The sequence below is a fragment of the Adiantum capillus-veneris genome, chromosome 10, assembly GCF_014529385.1.
Source record: "Adiantum capillus-veneris isolate H3 chromosome 10, ASM1452938v2, whole genome shotgun sequence".
Lineage (NCBI taxonomy): Eukaryota > Viridiplantae > Streptophyta > Polypodiopsida > Polypodiales > Pteridaceae > Adiantum > Adiantum capillus-veneris.
Genome location: NC_140940.1, coordinates 117,961,776 through 117,987,372, shown reverse-complemented (window position 1 = coordinate 117,987,372; position 25,597 = coordinate 117,961,776). Strand labels below are relative to the sequence as shown.

The 25,597-nt window shown below is 45.3% G+C and overlaps 1 protein-coding gene across 1 annotated transcript in view; it reads right to left on the bottom strand.

Moving 5' to 3' along the window:
• Window positions 1–4,191: 4,191 nt before the first annotated feature.
• Window positions 4,192–25,597, bottom strand: part of LOC147449521 (prolycopene isomerase, chloroplastic-like) — a 39,765-nt gene continuing 18,359 nt past the window's right edge. The window contains exons 4-5 of the mRNA XM_086521957.1: window positions 4,944–5,565; window positions 4,192–4,849 (exon numbers count right to left, since the gene is read on the bottom strand). Coding sequence (XP_086378083.1) covers window positions 4,535–4,849; window positions 4,944–5,565 — 937 coding nt within the window. The 3' untranslated portion in view covers window positions 4,192–4,534. The remainder of the gene's footprint in view (window positions 4,850–4,943; window positions 5,566–25,597) is intronic.

Sequence of the window (25,597 nt, the reverse complement as noted above, 5' to 3'; positions counted from 1 at the left end):
GAAAATTACCAAAATACCCCTCTAATTTGAGGAAATTCCCAAAATACCCCTCAAATTTCAAAAATTCCCAAAATACCCTTGTATCTATTTTGGTTGGATTGTTCAAGATTTTCTAATCTTTATTTTTTTTTGACAATTGAGATCCATTTTTGAGTGCTCAGCATGTAATTTGTTATCAGTTACCATCGCAAAAAAGGCAATTATGTCTAAAAATAATGAAGCAATTCATCTCCAAAGCCTACGTAACCAACTCAAATCGTAGTTTTAGCATCTTGTGCGATAGACAATCACTCTTCTTGTGAAGACCTACAAAAAATTTTATTTTTCGAGAAATTTACTCTCACAACCAAGGGTATTTTGGGAATTTTAGAAACTTGAAGGGCATTTTGGGAATTTATGACAAAATATCGGGGGTATTTTGGGAATTTCCTCAAATTAGAGGGGTATTTTGGTAATTTTTCCTATATAAACACACACACACACACACACACACTCTCACTCACTCACTTTGTCACTATACTTAGCCTAGCCTAACAACCGGCATAGGTAGGACCTCCCATATGGTTTGAGAAGAATGCTTATCGCTTTGTTTTAGGGATAAACACCATGTATAGTTACTATGTACTCTCCTCTATAGGATAGCATGACTTCTGCTAGGCTTGTTGGTACTAACGATTATATTGTCACTTTAAGTCCGCTTTGATGGCCTTTTCCTCCTAAGTCACCTGATTAGCTTACTTGAGTTCGAGAACCACATCTGGCTACAATATGTTAAGCTCATTATTACTCTTTTTACTGAGAAGATGTTTCTCCCTGCTATCCTAAAACTATTAATTTCTAGCTAATGGTTTTATTGTCTTGTAGTAATTACCTAGAGTATTCTCCCTACTTTGGTCTCAATGGGGTAGTCTGGCTGTATTGCGCATGATGGAGCATATGAGTATACTATTTTGTAACATAACCTTGGCAAGGTTTGTGCTATTGGAGGGTTACACTGTCGAGTCTTGACTTGATACTTCCCCCTATGGAAGAATCTAGCTTTTGTTGAGCACAAGGATGGTGATATTGTTGTTGTCTTGTGGGCAATTTCCTTTTTTCTTTCCATATTTTATCCTCTATGTGTTGAAGGGCCTTGCCTCTTCAATATGCCATGACATGATTTAATTGACTAGTGGGTTTAAACCTTCACCCTCTTGTTCCCATATGACTTCTCTCTTATCTAGCTTAGTAAATCCAAACTTACTTTTGCTACCTTTAGCTATGGGAACCCTCATTTATATCTATATAAAAAAAAGGTTAAAAAAACCCTCTTGATGGGAATTCCCATGCATCTCCCCTCATTAATGAGGAGGTACCACTACCTTTATTCCTTCCCTCCTCCCTACGCTAAAGTGATGTCGATCCTCTACCATTATTCTCTCCTCTACATGAAATTGATGCCCTGCTTCTCTGATTTGGTTACGGACCTGCATACTTGTCCCTCCCCGTGTGCAATAACTGCTCTCTCTTGCTCCCCGGTACCAACATAAGGCCTTGCCCATTGTGAATACCTGTACCGACATGGGTCCTCGCCTATTGAGCATACCTGTGAAGACTTCATACCAAGATTTGGTGGTGATTTTGTAGCCGTGCATGATTGAATACTCTACACACAATGAGAAGGGATGTTGTCATTTCATCTGCAGACTCACCTCCTATTTAACCATGTGAAGGTTCTAACTCCCTCACTTAGAGTTGATTGTCTGATGTTTATATATATATATATATATATATGGACAAGAGTGTAAGGGTCGCCATGTAAACAATTAAAGCAGAGAAAGGGTCGCCGTGTCATCTTATGACGGTCATGGTGATACAAAACGTTGCCTCTCAGGTTTTCCTTCATCCCCTCCTTGGAGAAATCTCATTCAATTGTCGTGATTTATTGATTTTCTCTGGTAGAATTTTTTGTGCATAGTCTGAAGTATAATGGTTGTCATGATGGGCACCTGGTTTGAAGTCTCTTGGAAATAATGATCTTAAACAGTTCTTTTTTAGCATGATATCTGTTGCCTATTGGAAATGATTTAAAAAAAAACACCAGGTATAAATCTTTATTTGTTAAGAGAACTCTTTTTGAAATTCTGTAGCTGTGGTTTTTACTTGGATATATGAATTGATAAAATATATTGAGGTAGATGGCCTATGAGTTCCAAAAGTATGGCACTTGTTCGATGCCCGATGCTGGATAGTTTCTCTACTGCCTCCTTGTAATTTTGGACATACTATGACTCTAAAAAATCTGATGTTTTATTTGGTAGCTTTGAGGATACTTCTCTGATGGGGCGTGGATTCTATTTTGATATTGATATTTCCCTGGTAATGACCTCTTGGTGGGTTTTAAAGATAATAACCAAACATAACTTATGAATGTAGGCTCGGCCTTGATGATTTGAGAAACTTCACTGGTAATCTGCTGATGTGACTAAATAACTAAGAACAGTGCCAATTATAAAATCTTTAAAGCAATGCTTTTTGTTGGTAAATTGGTGAGCCATGGTGGACTACATTAAGTTGATTGGCAAAGGTGGACTTACACATGTAACTAGGGGTTTGCTGCTGTGATATTCTCTTTGCATAATGATATGGTCTTCAAGGCATGATATGATCTTATAGAAATTTGATCTTTACTTTAGGCTGAAAACCTGGTAGTTTCTATTAGTTGAGCTAAGTTTTTGACTCTGGCAATTGTTGGTCTTTTGCATGATAGAGGTCCTAATGTTTCTTCATTGAAAAATGGTGATAGTTCTTCAAGGCATATAAATTTTTGCTTGGCCCTTTGGCAAACAAGTGTCGATGCTTTGCTTTGAACAAATTGAATTCTAGAGTACTATTATACACTGACTTGTAGAAGCATGGTCTTTTCTCATGTGACTTATTGTGGATGCTATAAATAATTGCATATTTCGACAACCATAATAAAAGATTAATTTTATAAAAAAACTTATTAGGTAACCCAATTTGATTTGACAAATAAACTTTTGATCACTGTGCTATACCACTTGAATTAGAAGGGGGTGATGGCCTTCTGATCCACACAACAATAAAGATATTTCTCATGCTATAAAGATAAGTCCAAGATTTTCTTAAAAAACCATAATTATATATAACCATAATAAGTAACCCAACTTGATTTGAAACAAAAGCTATTGAAAACTTTGGTTATGCCACTTGAATCAAAAGGGGTGATGACCTTCCGGTAGTTTATACTACTGATTGCTCCAAAATTATTTTAGAGTTATAGTTTAAGTCAAAATTTGAAAGAAAAACTAATGACAACTCTCGCCATGCCACTTGAACCTGACGGGGGTGGTTGTCTTCTATTCCACATAACAATAAAATAAATATATTTATTTCAGACAATAGTTTAAGATAAAATATTTTTAAGTAGGACAAGATATAACAATACATAGGTTAATCTGTAATCAAAGGTAATGAATATGTTGTTTTGTTTATGTGGATGCATATGATAATTCTATCTTTACTTAAGAGTTTTTTGGCTTTGCTACTGTCCGACTTGGAAGAACCCCGTTGGTACCTGGATGACCACCACAACTCCATATATTTTTGTTGTATAGGACCATTGAAATGATGCTTCATTCTTATTATATTGTACAAAAATGAATCTAAAACTGAGTCATTTTCGTGCAAATCTTTGTCCCTATTATTAAGGACAGTCGTCTTTTGACCTTTATGTTCTTTTGGGTATATGTATTAAGTTTAATTCAACAATACACACACACACACACACACACACACACACACACGAATGCACATATATACTTACATGTGTGTGTATGATATATGGATGTATATGTAAGTGTGCACAAATACAGACATACGTATGCTTATGGGTGTACGTATGCATATGTATATGATGTATATATGTGTGTGCACATGCATGCACATACATAGACATACATGTATATAAAAATGCATATATACATAGAATACATATACTATACACGTGTGTATCTATGTGTGTGTACATGTATACACTCTGAATCCACACGGCATGTGCATGCATGGATGTGAGTGTGAATGCGCGTGTGCCTCAATGCGTACATGGATGTGTGTGCACGCACGACGGTGTGTATGTATTTGCATAAGGGGACAACCATCTCATGAACAAAATCCTGGTACTTGCCGGGCTAGGTCTTAAATATGCTACCTCACTCGATTGATTTTTAGAAAAGTACTCTAAAGCAAGCCAAGAAATACTACATATAAGAATTTGGTAGCTGCTTTCTCCAAGAGGGTTCTCTAGAGTTACTACTGAAAATGTAGTAAGATATGGAAGGCTTACCTCGTATTTATTAGCTCAAGTGTTTGATTGCGCATACCCTTTGTATGCATGTGTGCTTATGTGTAGATATCTTTGTAGTACCTCAAGGCTTAAACATCCATGTCCACAGCCAGGAGCAGCACTTCAGAATATCAGGAGAGAGGTTGAAAGTGATCAAGTGCTTCACACATTGACATCACACAAATAAACCTACATGGAATCTTGAAGGGTATGCAAAAGTTTCAAATGATCCCAGAAAGGAACAAGCCGATGCGCGGTTAGAAGGCCGGAAGCAGCAACTGCAGGCACTCCAATTCCAGGTAATGTACTATCACCACAGCACAACAATCCTGGAATGCTCGTTTGGGGCCCCGGAAAATTCATATCACCTGCCTTGATGGCTGGACCATACGTGCCTTCACTCCGGCGGAGATACCGCTCGTGAGTAAGAGGGGTCCCTACAAGCTTGAGCTTCGCCCTTGCCCGAATGTCCGGGATAACCTTTTCTAGGGCCTTCCATAACACCTGAAAATGCCAGCAAAAACAAGAATCATACTCACACCCAGAAGAAGGCTTACCACACTTGATGCAAAGAGAAACCCTGAGTTCAGACTCACACCTCAGAGCGCTCCTCCTTAAGGCTAGCATAATGAGAGCTTTGCCGGTCCATTCCTTTCCATAAATGATAAGGCTCGTTTCCCGCAGTATAGGCATGTACAACATGGTGGCCAGGAGGAGCAAGGGAGGGATCAAATACTGAGGGTATGGACACAATACACACATTTTGTGGGTTGCCAATTCCCATGCTCCAGTCATTCAAGATAAGATGGTGGCACTCAAGATCACTAGGTACCCCAGAGGCTTCTATACCCAAATGCAAGTGCATAAAGCTGTCAGTCTTGGGTATGGAGGTTGCTTGCTTCAAGAACATTTCATTGCCAGGAATCAGGCGAGCAGTATCCCACACAGAAGCATTAGATACCACAGCCTCTCTGCTCCACACCGTCAATGTTTCCCCTTTCTTTGGTCCTCTTGTGGGGTGGAATTCGATGCCAACAGCACGCCCGCCTTCAATCACAATCTTATCAACATGTGAGCATACCCAAAGCTCACCACCGTGATTCTTGAACCCTCTTACAAGAGCTGATATGATACTCTGCCCTCCACCCAAAGGATAGTCTATTGTCCCATTTGCACGATGGCGTTCAGTAAACATAGTGACCATCTCTGCTGTAATTGTGCTGAAATCATTCAAATTCATGGGAAAAATGTAAAATGGATACCTTAAATGCAGGAGAGTGTGTGCGTGCAGAGAAAGAGGTTACTTTGAAAACCCAACAAAGCGCGGACGCACACACACGAAGACAACCACGCACGCGTACACACACACACACACATACGCGCGCGCGCGCGCGCGCGAGAGAGAGAGAGAGAGAGAGAGAGAGAGAGAGAGAGAGAGAGAGAGAGAGAGAGAGAGAGAGAGATTGCTTTAAAACACAAAACATAATCTTCATCCACAAGAAGTTTTGGACAAATTCTCACAATATTTCCCACATTGTGACTTACCTCAACATCATGAGCTTCTGTGAGGGAGGTGCCGCATAGCTAGCTAGGTATGATTGGGGGCAAGGGATCGCCGGTGGGGGAGCCGGTGGTCCCCTGCCCCCAACCGTACCTAGCTAGGTATGCGGTGCCTCTCGAGCAGAAGCTCATGATGTTATGCATTGTATGAAAAACATTGAGAAAGACTCCGTTTTCCTACATGAGAAAATTTCTAAATCTTCTTGTGATCTAACCAACCAAACTTTCTCAAATTAACCCAAACACACAATCATAGCTTGAACTAATTTTTCAATCTCAAACTCTTACAACAAGGTCCAAAGGGAAGAGTTGAAGAAACCTTATACATATACCTCAAGGATGAATCCAGGATAAGCCCAGATTCACCCTTGAAGAAACCTTTTCTAAGCTAGCAACAAAGTCTTAACCTTAAAAGACCCTTCAAAAGTACTTGCAAAGATTCATTATGTGCGTGATGATCTCATGCTTCCCATAACATAAACATAGTAGTTGAAATTCTAAGATCGGCAGAAACCTCGAAGAAACCAGTGCGCCCCAGCTCTTAACTAATTAGACAGGAGATAGTTTTTCCATTGTTCTTAGAGCCGAGTCCCACATTGTATCAAGGAAATTAGAGAATTTAAGATAAATTCAGTACATGTTGGTCACGCAAATTGGGAAGGGTTTTAGTAGATTTTACTAGACAAGCTCTAAGTTCTTGAGATGCTGCAAATACAAGGCTTAGATTAGAGACCCAACCTGCCTAGCGGCTGGAGGGGCTTCAAGCTCCACATGAGCTTTACTGACTGGTCCCACCAAGTGCATACGGCACATAGCGGGGCACGGCTGAAGCTCTACAATCGCTGAAAAAGTTGGCTGCAGAACCAAATTTTACAGCGCAATGCAGAAGCTACCGCCTATTGCAGGTCATAACTAGGCAATAATGTTAAAATAGGATGGGACAAAGCCATTGTGCGTTGTTCGAACCTGGTTTTGTTTCAACCGATGCTCTTGCAATCTGCACTCGGAGGTGTGACCCTCATCACTATATAGCACGGCTCTGGCTCAGAGGGGATCTAGGGCCCAAATTTGAGGGGGCGAAGCGGCTTTAATCTCAGCCGTCGGATCATGCAGTGAACTTGGGGTGAACTAAGGATGAACTAAGGGCGGGTAAACTAGGATGTGATCATGTGCCATGCCAACATGGACAGCGACGCGCGCTAGAGTGGTGGTAGGCCATTCGTGTGGCAACAGAGACGTCCCGGGTTCGACCCACACCCCGCGAGGCGGATGAACTAGGGGTGAACTCGGGGCGCCATTTTTGCCCCGAGTTCACCCTTAGTTCACCCACTAGTTCACCCCTAGTTCACCGAGTCGACGGACGGCTGAGATTGCATTGCGATTTCCGCTTCTCTTTCCCACCATAGATCCCCCCCGGCTGGAGCCGTGCCATATAGGACGAGGAGGTGCGATTACGGATCAGTGGTGAAACCCTGCCATCACCTTGCTTTTTGGGAAAAAGAAGTTTAAACGCTTGAAACCAAGGAGGAACTTTTGCCTAAACAAGAGAAAAAACTTTTGGGGAAATCGTGCGGCCAATCAGATTTCTATTCTCAATTTTAAGTGTAACCACCTTTGAGCAACACATTTTTCTGAATTCACTAATGCCACCGAGGGCTGGAATTCACCTTCCTCTAGTCCGTTGCTTGCTCTATCAGCAAGCTCTCGCTTGAGGGCTGAGACCTCTTCTTTGAGTGCTTGTGAATCCACCTTAAGTGCTTGTATCTCTACGTGCAGGTCCTCTTTCTCCTTCTTCCATTGCATACCTTCGTTGAGGAACATTTGAAGAAGGTTTGCCTTTTCCTTCCACCATCCTTCCATCTCTGCTTTCCACTTCTTCATCTCCCTTTCCACTTGTGTTATCCGCATGTTTGTAAGCATGAAGGTTTCCTTCGTACGAGACTTGCAAACTGGTGAAGCGCTCGTGACCTTCATCTTAACGGCCCATGTTGCGCAGGCCCTCAGTCCTGTTTTTCTATTCCTGCAAGGTCTAAATCTACGCGAGTCCCCCTTCCTTTGCTTCTGCCGTGAGGGTGTGCTGCACAGTCGTTGGTCTGTTGCTGGTTGACGCACCCTATTTGAACCTGGTGGTGAGGGTTGCTTTGCTGTTGTTCAGGATGTTGTTTTAACGCACATGTCTCCAGTATGCAAACATGCTCCCAAGCAGCGGTGTGAACCTGTCCTCTCTGTTCATTGGCGAGCTGCAGGGCAGCAGCGCGCACGAGCTGCAAGGGCTTCAGCGCAGCGGTAGCAAACACCAGCTACCACGCGAGTACAGGGCAGCAGCGTGCGAACCTGCCCTCTCTGTTCACTGGCAGGCAACAGGGCAGCAGCGCGCACGAGCAGCAGGGGCTGCAGCGCAGCAACCAACTACCACCTGCGCGCAGCGCAAGTACAGGGCAGGAGAAGCTCACGCCATCACACACACACACACACACACACACACACACACACACACAGAGAGAGAGAGAGAGAGAGAGAGAGAGAGAGAGAGAGAGAGAGAGAGAGAGAGAGAGAGAGAGAGAGAAATGAAATGATATATTAACGTCTACAAAAGGCCAAAATGACCTATGAGACCAACTGATTACAATGATGAGTCTAGTACCAAGTCTGGGTACAAACAAAGAAAACTACAAACAAGGAACTGATAGGAGTGCTACTGACTCCTATGGGTGGCTGGTAGGCTGAGCAATGGTATCATGCCATAAAGGTACAAAGTGGGGATAAGTGTCACCATGATACAATATAGCAGTAGCATGAAGCCTATCCTGATCGACACTCTGGGTGTCGTGCTAGAATCCTGTGGATCCTCTGCCGCAATCTCCGCCGGTGCTGCGTGGCTCCCCTCCTCAGTCGCGGTCGTCTCGATCTCCCTAACTCTATAGCTCGATCAATGAGAGTACCGCTGGTGTGTGTATGGGTGGGAACCGAGCTTTGTGGTGGTGGTGTCCCCTCTGCCTCTGTGGTACTTAGACTGAAGAAATCTGAGATGCGTCTCTGGGACTGTCTCTATCTTTGCCCATTCAATAGAGCGTCTCTATGTCTCTGAATCTCAAGTAGGAATAATCCGAGACATCTTTGATCCTGATATCTCATGACTCTTTCTAACAAGTCAAAACCATCTCTGAATAGACAATGAAAGCGTCCCCGTATCTCATAGTAGACTGTGCAGCGACATATGTAGTGAAACTCTGTCTCTGGCTCTGCATGGCATAACTGACATATCCTATTGTCTGCTGGTATGCCTCTGAATCTACCTGTCTCAATCCCAAGCTGGTGTGAAGATGTGCGAATCTGGCCTATAGCACATCGTAACCTATGAGATAGATGTGTGTCCATGTAACTGGGCCGTGTGACAAATCCGCTTGTCGTGAGTTGAAGAAGTTCTCTATAGAAAACCCTCTTCGTACCCAACTCCTGTGATGGCTCTATCCATGTCCTCTTGCTATCAAGCTGGATAAGATCCTGCCAAATGAGTCTAGTAGTCTCCATCCGTGTAAGAGCCAAGGATGGTGCATCAAGAGAATACTGGAAAGGGGGCAGCCTGTCCATGCTGAAACCATGCCTCTGAAACCATGAGCTCATCTGTGCATACCAACATGATGTATCTCCCTGTAATGCCAGCTGTCTGGATGACTCAAGAGCAAGCCTGGCATACCTGTCCCTGGTGGTGTCCCATAAGCTGTGTACAAATGATACTGATCTGGTCAGTGCCTCAACCTCCATAGGTGGGGCAGCCAGCTCCGCTCGTATGATGTCATGTGGGACTGAGGCCTTGGCTCTAATCAGCCTAGAAATCATAGATATCAGGGGTTTCTCCATATTACTCCATCCAGCACTGTCAATAGACAGTCCCCAAACCTGAACCCCGTAGTGCATAACTGAAGCGACCAAAGTATCGAAAAGCCAGAGCTTTGTTCGAGGTTCCTGGAACTGAACCTGCGAACAAATCCTCTCTAAACCACCTAGGGCTGCATAGGCACGAGTCAATCTAGTGTCTGCTGCCACTTTCAGTGTGAACCTCGGTCCACTAAAGACCACCCCAAGATATGTGTATGCATCAGTGTACTCCATACTGTCCTACCCATATGTGAAAGTAGGTGCTGATCTCCTAACCCACTGTGGCGTGGTATTAAATACCATGACCTTGGTTTTACCAAGGTTGACAGACAATCCACTATCCTCTGCAAAACTATGCAATGCGTCCAAATGTCTCTGCATACCCTCTGGCGAGTCTGATATCAACACGATATCGTCAGCATACAATAAAAGAGGGATCCATGTCCCTGCAAGCTGAGCACCTCTATCTCCTCCTCTGTCAATATAATCAGAGACCCCATCAACATACATACCAAATAAAGTAGAGGACAGTGGGCATCCCTGTTTCACTCCGATAGTGGAGTGAACTATGTCAGATATCCCCTCTGATGTGCGTACATGACCCATCACTGAACTGTACAATGCCATGATCCCCCACATCAGCTCTGTGGGTACCCCCAATTCCATAAGTCGGTGCATCAATCTGGCCCTCAGCACTGTGTCAAAGGCTTTGCGGAAATCCACAAAGCTGTAGTATATCCGTCTACCATGTGCTCGACCCTCCTCAATGATAGCTCTGAGTGTAAAGACATGATCTAGTGTGGAGAAACCCCTTCTGAAACCAGCCTGCCTAGGTGCTCGTATGCCCATAATCTCTGCCCAACTGCTCACCCTATGCTCGAGGATGGATGCATATAACCGTGCCAATGTGTGTCCTACCATGATAGTACGGACCATGAATACGGTAATTCCCCGGCACTGTGGGGTCGCCTGTCTTGAAGATAGGTACAATAGTAGATAATCTCCAAGACTCAGGGAAGCCCTCACACATGACACGGTTGAATAGCCGTGCAAGCATCTCTGCCAACAAATCCCCAGCATGTATAATGTGCTCTGCTACCAAACCCTCATGATCCTGTGCCCGTCTGGTCTTCATCCTGTCAATGGCCTCCTTTACCATCTCAGTGGTAAAGAAGGTGCTCGTAGCCGGACATGGCTGTGGTGGGTCTGGTAGTGGTGGTTGTCCAGGTACAGTGTATAAAGATGCTGCATACTGCCCCCATATCTCTGTAGAAGTAATCACTGGTGGGGGAGACTTCTCATGGAATAGACGCCAAGCCTCTCCTGAATCTCTACTAAGAGAGAGAGAGAGAATCTTTAACGTCGTGGGAAACTATCCCAAGAGACCTCAAAGATCTATCTGACAAGAGTTGAACTCAAGACTTGTTATTCAAGAGGGAAATGGCATATATATATATATATATATATATATATAAATATATATATATATATATATATATAGAGAGAGAGAGAGAGAGAGAGGAATGAAATGTTATATTAACGTCTTCAAAAGGCCAAATTGCCTATGAGACCAAAAGTTACAATTGATGAATCTGATAGTGTCCGAGTACAAAGAACTGAAAAACTGAATCTGAGACGAAATAGATGGGGAGGGGTGATGGGGTGAGGGCTGATATAATACTGAAACAAAGAGAGAGAGAGAGAGAGAGAGAGAGAGAGAGAGAGAGAGAGAGAGAGAGAGAGAGAGATTTCTTTACGTCTATTAGAGGCCGAACTAGGCCTATGTTTCTCTCCTGGCACGTCAAAGTTAATTCTTAGCTCTACTATCACTTTGAAAATTGAAGGGTTTAAGCTACCTTTTTGGAAGTGAAAGGGTCTCCTCACTTTTAGGGCTCTCCTCTCCTATCACAGCTCTCCCACGTTTCCCTTGAAAATAGAACTTTACCTTTTCTCATCAAGGTCATCAAGGAACAAGTACGGACGATCAAAGAGGAAGAGAAACAGAATGGGGCAAAGACATTTTCGTGGGTGGATGTAATCACGAAGACACAGAAGAAGGCGGATGAGGCCGAGAAATGGATAGAAGTCGCTAAGAAAGGGAAAGGGAAAGAAACCACATCTATCCCCACTCCTACAATCATCAACATGACTTTAGAAGAAGAGCAACGAAGGAAGACTAGAGCTCTGCACATACGAATAACCGGTCTAAAAGACCGAGATGATGTGGAAGGGGAAGTCAAAGAGCTTCTCCGCATGATGGGTAGTGAGGCTATTCATACAAAGGCATGGAGGGTAGGGAAGAAGACACAAGGGAATGGGGAGACTTCAAAGGAAAGACTCTAATCATGCGCTTCCCATCCATGGAGGCAAAGGACTTCTTGAAGAAGCGTCCTACACTAAAGATATTTCTTGGAGATGACCTCACACTCACACAGCTTGCTCATATGAAAGAAGTTATGCCCGAGATAATGACAACTTGAGAGAAGGGGAAAGTGGCCTTCTACAAGGATGAACGAGTGGTTATTCTGGAGAAGCGTCCCACATGACGGTGCGAGACCTGTGGGACCACACTCAGAGTGGCTACATGGAATTGTAATGGATCTTTGCGCCTTGATGTAGGGGCCTTTGAGGATAGTTTCATAGGGAGAGACATCATTTTCTACTCTGAGACGCATCAGGCCCCGGGGCAATCCATGCCCCATGTGAGCGGATACAGATGGGAGACAACTTGCAGACACGAGACTCGATCAGAGCACAGAGGACGAGGTTCAGGAGGATTGGTAGTCTTATTCAGGGAGGAGCTACAGTCTCTGATACATATAGCTCGGAGGGATGAGCATGCTAGGTACATGTGGGTTGAGTGGATGGGCAGAGAGAGAGGGCATACGGGTAGCAGGACAGGCAAGTTTCAGGAGAGGTTTCTCCACTCTTAACCAGATTTTGACACTCAGAGCCATTATTGAGGAGGGTAGACACCATGGCATGAGGATATATTGTAGCTTTGTGGATTTCCGCAAAGCCTTTGATATAGTGCAACGAGCCAGACTCATATGCAGATTAAAAGACATGGGGGTGCCCACAAAGCCTATTTGGGGGATCTTAGCTTTATACAGGACAATGGTAGGATAGGTTCGCACTACTCAGGGCATGTACGCCATGGTTCACTCCACCATTGGGGTGAAGCAGGGTTGTCCCCTATCTCCGACTCTCTTTGGGGTATATGTAGATGAGTTTTCAGATTATGTACAGGCAGAGGGTGATAGAGGTGCTTAGCTTGCAGGGACATGGATTCCGTTGCTATTGTATGCCGATGATATTGTGCTGATCTCGGATTCTCCAGAGGGGATGCAACGTCATTTGGATGCATTGCATGTATTTGCATGGGACAGTGGATTGTCTATGAACCTTGGTAATGGTGTTTAACACCATGGCACAGTGGGTAAGGAGGTCCGCCCCCACTTTTACATATGGTCGAGAGACTGTGGAGTATGCAGATACATACACTTATCTTGTGGAGGTTTTCAGTGGCCTAGTATTTTCCCTGAGGCGTGCAACAGATACGCAATTGACCAGAGCCTATGCAGCATTGGGGAGACTTGAGAAGATATGTTCACAGGTTCAGTTCTAGGAACCTCGGACAAAGCTTTGGCTCTTTGACACTTTGGTCACTTCGGCCATGCTCTACGGAGTGGAGATATGGGGCCCCTCGATTGATCATCAAAGCAGAGCTGGCAGTACTGATGGATGGGGATGTATGGAGAAGCCCTTGGTGTCTATGATTTCTTGGATGATTAGGGCCAAGGCCTCAGTACCACATGACATTATTAGGGCGGAGCTCGCTGCTCCTCCATTGGTAGTGAAGGCACTCACTCGATTAGTTTCATTTATGCATAGCACTTGGGCTCTCCCTACAGACAGATATGCTCGATTAGCACTAGTCTTTGCAACAGCTGGCGTTGCAGGGAGATAGATCATGTTGGTATGCAGAGATGGCATCTTGGTTTCAGTTACATGGCTTTAGTATGGATCAACTACCCCCATTTCAGTACTCTCTGGATGCACCCTCCACATCTCCCTCACTAGGGCAAAGATTACCAGGCTCATCAAACAAGACTTGATTTAGTTGGATACGAAGAGGACATGGATACAACCTACACATGAGCTAGGTACAAAGATGACTTTCTATAGAGAGCATCTTCTCCAACTCACGGAGGATGGTTTTGTGATCAGACCAGGATACAGGGACACTCATCTATCCCACGGGATACGATGTGCTATTGGTCAGATATGCACATCCTCACATCAGCTAGAGATCGAGACAGACAGATTTAGAGGAGTACCTGCTGAGTCCAGGATTTGTCAGGTGTGCCAGAAACAAAGCTACATTACATATGTCAATGCCCAATATACTATGAGATACGAGGCCGCTTTCATTGTCTATTCAGAGAGGGTTTTGTGCCACTTTCTAGAGTCATGAGATACTAGGATCAGAGATGCCTCGGATTATACTTACTAGAGATTCGCAAACACAGAGAGAACCTCTTGAAGAGGGGCACAATGAGAGAGATCCAGCAACAACGGAAGATTACAGATTTCTTTCAGTCCTCACAAACAAAGGAGTCCGAGCAGCCCCAACAGCATAACAACACAAGAGGCACCATAGGCATACTGCTTGATCGGGCGATAGAGTTGGGGCGGTCCCGTTGCCCACGGATGAGGGGCCCTCTCGACATTGATGCAGATTGCGACAGAGGATCCATACCATACTTGCGCGACATAGGAGCCGTCCCGACAAAGTGCCTACCTTGGAGGACATTGAATCTCTATAGCCTTTTGGATACTGATGTATATGTATATGATGCCTCGACTGTCAGAGAGCTCCATTGTATCAGCTCATCCTTTGTATTCCCCCTTTGTATTCCCTTTGTATCTATAAGGTGCAGCGGAATGAATGTTGTATTTTCTCAAGATTAGTGATCTTTATTGCTCAAGGTTCCTTTTAGTTCTTAGGGAAAGAGAGAGCTTTCCGTCTTATGGAGAGTGCTATGATCATGAACAAAGTGAGTGGATATTGTGCGTGCAAGTGAATGAGACTGAGAGTAGGAGAGAGAAGAGATACAACACCGAGAGGTTGTAAAACCCTCCTCCGAAGGCCCCACTCTCGTCAGCGAGAGTGGTCTACTTTGATTGCACAAAGGTGTACAATGCGTATGCAATGGACTGATGCAATGGGACTATGCCGATGACGACGACGGTGGTGACGACGACGACTTAGTGGCTGAAATCTGTGGTCTTCTAATCGCTGAATTTCGGGACTGTTTCGGTGGTTGAAAATGACTGTTTTGGCTGCGTTTTTATGGCTGAAAATGGGGGAACATATGCAACCAACTTGGGGGCGGATTTGCTTCTGTGTCTGGCTGAAAACTGTGTGGATCTGATATGGGTTAGGGCTGAAAACCAAAACGCTGGCTGACCCTGTCCTTTGCCAAAACGCTAGGCTGATCTGCATCTGCAATCCAAAAACGCTGTTTGGGCTGTTTTGGGAAAACGCTAAGTAAGCTGGTGAATTCCTGGCGATGGCAACAATCTGCTAACGCTAGGGTGCTGAAGGTTGATGGCGATGTCCTGCTGTGGAAGGAAACGCCAGGGCTGGGGTGTAGATGCAAAAACGCCAGGGATGGGTGAAGATGACGCTAGATGGCTGAGGGGGTACTGCTGAGAAGTTGCCTGTTGAGCGGGAAGCTCCTGCTGCCTCTTTTGCTAGAAAGTGCTAACTTTGGTTTGCTTATATATTAACTTAGCAAAATTTCCCTACCTACTTTTGTTGGAAAGTCACTTAAAACTAATAAGTGAAAATAACCAAAAATAGGAAAATAGGCTAAATGGCACTGGAAAATTCCCCTAACTAAACCTGATGGATTCTGAAGGGAATACTGATGATCATGTTGTGTGCAACCGGAGGATATGCATCTATGCTAAGTGACTGGGCATGCACGGTCTACGAATAGACTCACAAAAGTGCCAGATCACTGCTATTCTAAACTTGACTTGACTGACAAGAACCTTGCTATGGTGTAGCTTGTCCACGGACACATAGAGTTGGGATGTGTCACGTGACATCCCCTCCTTTTTAAAGTGAGGTACTGGTACCGAACTGTATGGCGTGAAGGGAGATCACCAACAGTATCCGGAATCCTGGAAGGGACTCTTCGCCGGTCCACTCTGATGTGTGGGTCGTGCGGTACTTCAACTTCATAAAGGTCTGCAATGCTGTTTGGGCCGCGCCGAAAGCGACACAAAATCTTTTGAATCTCCTTCCTTGCTTCAACTTCGTCTAGGGACCTGCGTCTTTCGTCTTCAAGAATCTCCATGGCTGAAAATTCTTGAAACCATCTCCAACACAAAAACCATGAACATGCCTATTCCATGTAAAGTGAAGGAAATAAATCTTGTCTTCTCTAAAGATTGTGTATGCAATGTAGATGAACACAGAGACGGAGTGGCAACCCGTTCATCAAACACATGCAACAAGGAAATCGAATCTTTTCTGTTTGATCGAAATCAATCAACTGTGGCAAATCACAATGGAAATACCCATGCTTGGTGCTCATACTATCATGTGCTCGTTCGGAAACTGTGTCATGCCAAGGACGAGACATGGAATGCGACTTCCTTACATACATACTTTTCAGCTTTTCATGAAAAATCCGCATACATTCGTGCTCATCCATGAGAGAAACGTGCTCAACATGCAATATGTCATGCCTAGGAAAAGGGATCACATAACGATGCTGACTAAAATACAGGAAACTGTCACGAATGAAACACTCGAACAATGCGTGCGTATCAATCATGCGAACACATAATACTTCTTGTGAGGGTTCTTTGGACCAAGGCTCGAGAGCCAAGATCGGTTCGTCCTGTGGGGGTTCTTTGGACCTCGACGCAAAAGCCAAGATCAAATCTTCGTGACTGCTCGAATCTACAACGAGGTTAGCTTCGCTAGAAAAAGCATCCACTAACACATCATCCTTGTGAACAATCACATCATCTTCATGTAATTCATCATGCTTGTCTTTTTCATCCAAATCATCATGCAAATCATTATTCTTCAAATCATCATGCTTCTCATAATCATGCAAGTTCTGTGTGTCATGCTGTGGAGAAAAAGAGATTGAGAGAATCTCCTTATCCCGAATCCTGTCAACCTTGTCTTGCATATTAGCAATGAGAGATGGAGAAGGAACAATGTCCACTCCATGAAAGACAGTAGGAGAATCACTTTTGGCATTGAGAGTTAAAGTGCTAGCCTCCCAATCAACGAGAGGGTTTAGTTCACGAATGCCTAAAATCATATCACATCCTGAGAGAGGAGAAACAACAAATCTTCTAGTGAAGGCAGTCTGTTGAATTGCAAACAACACATCAAGGCACTCCTTCGTGATGAGAGCGTCCATACCGGGACGAAAGCCAGAGACCTCGATAGGAGATCTCGGACTAACTTCGAGGCGGGCTCTCTCAACAAGAGAGGGACTGACCACATCATGCATACTACCTGAGTCAAACAATATGACAAAACGGTGCCCCGACGTACGACCATAACATTTAATAAGAGAATCATCAATGGTAGGGTCCTGAGAAACTTTGGGCACACCCGTGTTATCATTCATTGCATTGACAGATGTAGTGGGTGTTGTGGGTTCTTTAGATTCATTCGATTCAAGCTTAGGACATGTTCTTTTTATGTGACCCTTAATGTGACAATGAAAACAACCACCTTCCTTAGAATAAGTGCTTTGTTCTTCCGAAGTGATCTATCCTCCTACAATTCCTTGTGCTACCTTTTCATCTGGAGTAAGCTTAGGTTTAGCAGTTGTGTTAGTCTTACCCTTAGATTCATTGGAAGAATTCTTTCATGAGAGACTGTTGGAAGATTGGTTAGAAGAGTTATCATTCTTACCATTCTTACCGTTCTGCGGGTTCTGAGAAGTCTCCGAGGTACTTGTGGAAGTCTTGTTCTCCTTAGGCTTTCCCTTGTTGTGCTTCATCTCCTGTGCGAGAGCAATCGCTACCGCTTTGTTGAGATCGAGTGGATCAAGTACCTCGACATCGTACTTGATATACTCGTCCAATCCAAAGAGAAAAGCCTCTTTGCGTTCATCATCCGACATGTGTAGTTGGGTACCTAGCTGCAAAACACGATTAGAAAAAGACATAACCGGCATACTGTTTTTCTTGAGAGCTCGCCAATCGTCCTTCAATCGTGCAAGGTACTGAGGTGGCATAAACCGCGCCTTGAGCTTGTCTTGGAAATCAGCCCAATCCAAGGAAAGGGGCGTGAATCCGTCGGCTGCCTCTAGGTGCGCGGCTAGCTGTGCCTCTTGCCATGCGTGGTACCAATTGATGGCATCACCGGCAAGATACATAGCTGCCGTCAAAACTTTGCTATTTCCTATCTTTTTAGTTGTCGCAAAATAAGCATTAAATTGATGCAACCAAGAATGAATAACTGTAGCATCCATCTTACCGTCATACTTACTGAAAGTCAACTTTTCTGTGACTGGATGGTTGGAATCCGCATCGTGGCTTGCGCCACTTGACGAACTTCCACGATCTTTGGGTGGTTCGGTCTTCGAGGCTAGGATTTGGGCAATCAATTCTTGAGTGCATAGCTCTCGGCGAGCTTCACGCTCGGTCTCCAAAGCCAATCTATGAGCGGCACGATCGGCCTCCAATGCTGCGTTTCGTGCTGCCGCTTCTTCCTTCCTTAGTTCTTTTCTTTCTTTTCTTGCGTCGCGCTCGCGTTCTAAAGCAAGGCGCTTGTCTTCCTATCCATCATGGCCATCATCTGCTTCATCATTGCCTCCATAGGGTCTGGTGCACTTGGTGGCGTAAATGGCGAAGGGGGAGGGTTGAAGAAATCATCTTCGGGTGGGGACGAGTCTTCGTCGCCTCTCTCATGCTCATCACCTGTATGCGAAGTATCCATTCCGCTTCGGGTGACGACCATGCACTATGATCTTGGGGTTTTAAGCTCGCGAGGAACTTGGGTTCTTGAGGGTCTTGAGGTTCTTGATTCGTGAGAAGCTTGGGTTCTTGAGGTTCTTGAGTCTTGAGGGTCTTGGGTTCTTGGGTTTCTTGAGGTTTTCTTTCGCTTGCAAATCGCGTTGGAGAAGGATCTTCTCTTCACCCAAGTTCTACTCTTTTTTGCGGGCGCATCCCTTAACGGCCTTGCGCTCACACCAAGGTTGCTTTTTCCCACCTCACGTCGATTGGCCGGCCGCTAAGTGCGCGGTCCGCTCTCAATGAGTGAAAAGAGACACAAGGGGAGGCTGGACAAGCCCTTCTTTCTTGGGATTCCTGTCACTCTTTAACAAAACACGATTAGGAATCCCCACGCCCAGGTAAACTTGGGTTCGTGCGATCGCAACAAGCAAAAAAAAAAATCTCGTGGTTCTTTCCTTGAGTAATGCAGAACACTTCCAAAGCTCTGATACCAATGTAAGGTGCAGCAGAATGAATGTTGATTAGTGATCTTTATTTCTCAAGGTTCCTTTTAGTTCTTAGGGAAAGAGAGAGCTTTCCGTCTTATGGAGAGTGCTATGATCACGAACAAAGTGAGTGGATATTGTGCGTGCAAGTGAATGAGACTGAGAGAAGGAGAGAGAAGAGATACAACACCGAGAGGTTGTAAAACCCTCCTCCGAAGGCCCCACTCTCGTCGGCGAGAGTGGTCTACTTTGATTGCACAAAGGTGTACAATGCGTATGCAATGGATTGATGCAATGGGACTATGCCGATGACGACGACGGTGGTGACGACGACGACTTAGTGGCTGAAATCTGTGGTCTTCTAATCGCTGAATTTCGGGACTTTCGGTGGTTGAAAATGACTGTTTTGGCTGCGTTTTTATGGCTGAAAATGGGGGGAACATCTGCAACCAACTTGGGGGCGGATCTGCTTCTGTGTCTAGGCTGAAAACTGTGTGGATCTGATGTGGGTTAGGGCTGAACCAAAACGTTGGCTGACTCTGTCCTTTGCCAAAACGCTAGGCTGATCTGCATCTGCAATCCAAAAACGCTGATTAGGCTGTTTTGGGAAAACGCTAGGTAAGCTGGTGAATTCCTGGCGATGGCAACAATCTGCTAACGCTAGGGTGTTGAAGGTCGATGGCGATGTCCTGCTGTGGAAGGAAACGCCAGGCCTGGGGTGTAGATGCAAAAACGCCGGGGATGGGTGAAGATGCAAAAATGCTAGATGGCTGAGGGGGTACTGCTGAGAAGTTCCTGTTGAGCGGGAAGCTCCTGCTGCCTCTTTTGCCAGAAAGTGCTAACTTGGGTTTGCTTATATATTAACTTAGCAAAATTGCCCTACCTATTTTTGTTGGAAAGTCACTTAAAAATAATAAGTGAAAATAACCAAAAATAGGAAAATAGGCTAAATGCACTGGAAAATTTCCCTAACTGAACTTGATGGATTCTGAAGGGAATATTGATGATCATGCTGTGTGCAACCGGAGGATATACATCTATGCTAAGTGACTGGGCATGCACGGTCTACGAATAGACTCACAAAAGTGCCAGATCACTGCTATTCTAAACTTCACTTGACTGACGGGAACCCTGCTGTGGTGTAGCTTGTCCACGGACACATAGGGTTGGGATGTGTCACGTGACAGTATCAGCTTTCACCCCACCCCTACCCACTATTTTCCTTTTAGTTCTTTGTACTTTTTGTACCCAGACCTAGTATTAGATTCACCACATGTAACCTTTTGGTCTCAGAGGTCATTTTGGCATTTTGAAGACGTTAATATTACATTTCATTTCATCTCTCTCTCTCATTTCATATTAGAGAGTTGGATGTGGATGAGCTGGGGTTTGACAGATGCTCACATGACAGAGAGCAGACTGAGTATGGGAGATACCTCACGGAGATGACGACTACACATGGGCTAGCCATACTTAATGGCTTACAGCGGTTTCCTGGAGCAGCAGGCTTCACATGCTTTCCACACAGACATGGGGCCAGTACAGTGGACTATGTTATGACACAGCCGAGCTTTATTCCTTGTATTCAGGATTTCACGGTGGGAGCCAGACCAGTGGGCGTAGCAGTGGATCATGCTCTCTTGACACTGTCCGTATCTTTTCAGTTTAGTACAGCCCAGAAATCAGGAGGCAGGTCACACACCCGTTATACATTTACACCAGAGACTGACTCGGTTTATACAGAGGCGATCTGGGATCGTCTATGCACAGTTGCTCCAGGCCTCTCAGTAGAGGAGTGCACTACTTTATTGACTGAGACACTACATGATGCAGCATCAGAGGCATACCCACACACTCAACCGGATCGGAGGCGACATTCTGGGAGCATGCCCCAGAATAGTTGGTATGATGAGGAGTGCAGAGAGATGAGAGCCCAGCTTCAGAGGGATCTTCATTTAGGAGTCATCACCTACAGACAGTCGCGGATTGCTTTCCGGCGCCTTGTGCGAAAGAAGAAACGAGCTTACCTGGCCCAGATGGAGCGAGACTTGTATCAGTTGTTCTTGAGTAGAGACTCAGGCGAGGCATGGCGACTCTTCCATGAGCACTCCCCTCCCCCAGTGATTACTTCTCCTGATGTGTGGGGCCAGTATGCGACATCGTTATATACGGTTCCTGGGCAGGATCCCCTTCCAGATCCTACAGAGCCATGTCCACCTACGAGCACCTTCTTTACCACTGAGATGGTAAAGAGAGCCATTGACAGGATGAGGACCAGGAGGGCTTACGATCATGACGGTCTAGTAGCGGAGCACTTTATACATGCTAGGGATATGCTGATGGAGGTTCTTGCAGTGTTGTTCAATCGTGCCATGTGTGAGGGATTACCTGAGACTTGGAGGTTGTCTACTATTGTGCCTATATTCAAGGCAGGTGATCCTACAGAGCCTGGAAATTACCGCACTATTATGGTTGGACACACACTGGCACGATTGTATGCATCCATTATTGAGCAGCAGTTGAGTAACTGGGCAGAGGGTGAGGGTGTACGGGCAAAGGGACAGGCAGGTTTCAGGAGGGGTTTCTCCACTCTTGACCATATTCTGACACTCAGAGCTATCATTGAGGAGGGCAGGTCACATGGGAGACGGATTTATTGTAGCTTTGTGGATTTCCGCAAAGCATTTGACATGGTACCGAGAGCTCGACTGATGCGCAGACTGCAGGAGATGGGGGTGCCCACAGTGTTGATTTGGGGGATTATGGCTTTATACAGATCAGTGATGGGACATGTACGCACCCCAGAGGGGATATCTGACTTAGTTCACTCCACTATCGGGGTGAAACAGGGTTGCCCATTGTCTCCTACTCTATTTGGTATGTATGTTGATGAGGTGTCTGATTACATTGACAGAGAGGGTGATAGAGGTGCCCAGCTGGCAGGGACGTGGATCCCATTGTTGTTATATGCTGATGATATTGTCTTGATCTCTGACTCACCAGAGGGTATGCAGCGACAGTTGGATGCATTACACAGTTTTGCAGAGGATAGTGGATTGTCTGTAAACCTTGGTAAAACCAAGGTCATGGTGTTTAACACCACACCGCAGTGGATCAGGAGATCGGCACCGACCTTCACGTATGGTCAAGAGATTGTGGAGTATACAGATGCATACACTTACCTTGGGATAGTCTTCACTGGGCCGAGGTTTTCTTTGGGGAGAGCAGCAAAGACTAGACTGACCAGAGCTTATGCGGCCTTGGGAGGCTTGGAGAGGATGTGTTCGCAGGTTCAGTTCCAGGAACCTCGGACAAAGTTATGGCTCTTTGATACTTTAGTAGCCTCAGCTATGATGTATGGGGTACAGGTATGGGGACCTTCTGTAGGCCAGGATGGTTGGAGAGGTATGGAGAGGCCCTTGGTATCTATGATCTCCCGATTGATTAGAGCCAAGGCCTCCGTACCTCACGCGATCATTCGAGCAGAGCTAGCTGCCCCCCCCATGGAGATTGAGGCGCTTACCAGATCAGTGTCCTTTGTGCACAGCCTATGGGATACTACTAGAGACAGATATGCTAGATTGGCCCTTGAGTCTTCCAGACAGTTAGCTCTACAGGGGGACACTTCATGCTGGTATGCACAGATGACTTCATGGTTTCAGACGCATGGCTTCACCATGGACAGGTTGCCCCCTTTCCAGTATTCTCTTCAGGCACCCTCGCTGTCTCTTACACGGGTGGAGATCACTAGACTCATTCGTCAGGACCTGATCCAGCTCGACACTAGGAGGACATGGATAGAGCCGCCTCAGGAGTTGAGCACAAAGATGGCTTTCTATAGAGAGCATCTTCTCCACCTCACAGGAGATGGGTTTGTGATTCGACCCAGCTACATGGACACACATATGTCTCATGGTTTGCGTTGTGCCATTGGTCAGATACGCACATCCTCACATCAGCTCGAGATTGAGACCGGTAGATTCAGAGGGATACCAGCAGACAGCAGGATATGCCGATTATGCCAGAGAGAGCCAGAGACAGAGTTGCACTACATATGTCATTGCACAGTGTTCTATGAGATACGGGGGCGTTTCCACTGCTTATTCAGAGAGGGTTTTGGTCCTCTATCTAGGGTCATGAGTTATGAGGATCAGAGATGTCTTGGACTATATCTACTTGAGTTACACAGGTATAGAGACACTTTACTGGGGAGAGCTAGAGAGAGGCAGTCCCAGAGACACATTACAGATTTCTTTTCACTAGATATGGGACAGCCAGAGGAGCAGCCACCACTGCAGAGCTCGTCCCACACTCATTCGACCACTACTGGCACTCTCATCGACCGAGCATTGGAGCTACAGAGATACAGACGACCGCGACTGAGGAGAGGAGCTACACAGCATCGACGGAGACTACAACAGAAGATTCGAGCCATACTCTCTCGACATCCAGAGTGCAGATGAGGATGGATCCTCACCATTTCTTCCATCTTTGTTTCTCACACTGTTACATCCAGTTTACCGGGTACCTATTGTATCAGCTGCTACACCCACGTAGTTTTAGATTGTAGTAGTAGTAGTAGTATTTTGTTCCACTTCTAGTTCTTTTGTACCCAGACATGGTATTAGATTCACTATTTTGTAACTGATTGGTCTCATAGGTCATTTTGGCCTTTTGAAGACGTTAATATAACATTTCATTTCATTTCTCTCTCTCTCTCTCTCTCTCTCTCTCTCTCTCTCTCTCAACAAGTAGAAGAAACTCTTGAGAGGTGCACATAGTGGCTTGCCTCATGGGTAGTACAAACTGAGGTGAGCGACTATGTATAACATAAAGCTAGGATTGTGAGATCAGGGTGGTCTGTAAGAGTGAAGCATGAACCACTTTGGTAGTGTGTAGTGCCACTTTATCCTTCCCCTATGAAAGAAGAAGGAAAGAGACCACAAGGGCCACTGTCTACAAAAGGTTCGTCTCCTCTCCTCTGCCACCAGAGAGAAGCCTGTTAATCTATCCCACTGACAACATAGTGAATCAACAATCTCCAACCAAATCCCTTGAAGGGTCTTTACTGAAGTCTGGCTAGGACCTCAAAATGTGAAGGCACCGAGATTTCGAAATATACCACAGAGCGGTAATAGAGAATCTCTCATTGCACCCATGTAGGTCGTGGTACTGTGCACTGGGAGGTAGCATGTCAAGAGAGCCCCGTTGATAGCTTGGAGCATCGAACATAAAAGTGGGTCCAACTCTACCTTCGAAAGCGACATGGGGTCCAGGAAGATGCATTAGCCAAGTGACAATACCCCACGTAACCAAACCATCCTGTATCCCAACTCTCCTCAGAAGCAGAGAACTCCCTGCCAGACTGCATGGGAGGGTGGACATTTCCAGAGATGGTTTGCATCAGACATCTCACACAGGTGGCTCATATCTAGTAACTGCTGCCCAAGTCCCAACTGGTAGGCTGATATGTGCAATCATCCAGAGAAAGTATGATACTGTGCTTGAAAGTCCCAAATGCCTGACCAAAACTGAGCAAGTTAAGCAGTGTGTAACCACATATGCAGCCTCGTGGGACGCTCCCCTCTGCTGCCGCACCTATATATGGGATGCTCCTCTGCTACCGCACCTGCACAATATCCCCTTTCCCAGCCAAATACTCAAAGAAAGAAACTGGAGTGCAATGGGGATCTGGATGTGGCCACTGCCTCTCTGCTAGGCTCTAGTACAACTATGAAATCCACCAACGGGCAGCCGACGCTCACAAATCCAAAGCCTCCACATGTGTGCATTGCCAAATACTGAAATTGGACTGCAATGAGGGTCCGGATGTGACCACTGCAACTCTCCTGGGTCCCAGTATAGCTGGGAAATCGGTTGATTCTCCCAAATCCAAAGTTTCCCTGTGTGCACGTTCTCAGGAGGGAAGTAGGCGTCTACACATGAGCAATCTCAAAACTGATTTGAGGTGCGAAGAAGCATCTTGATTTGAAGCAACCCAGAAAAGCATCCCATCATACCTCACGAGCAGTGGCTGACCATGTGCATTCAGGAAGGCCCATCAATCAATGTGTGCCTGTAATCATTAATGTCCAGACTCCTCTAACTATCCAATCCACATTCACCATCCACATTCGGTATTACTCGCTCCTCAAGAGCGATCTCAAATATGATTTGAGGTGCGAAGAAGCACCCTGATTTGAAGCAACCCAGAAAAACATCCGGTCATACCTCAGGAGCAGTGGCTGACCATGTGGATTGAGGAAGGCTCACCAATCAATGTGCGCCTGTAATGTTGAGACTCCTCTGACAACATGATCCC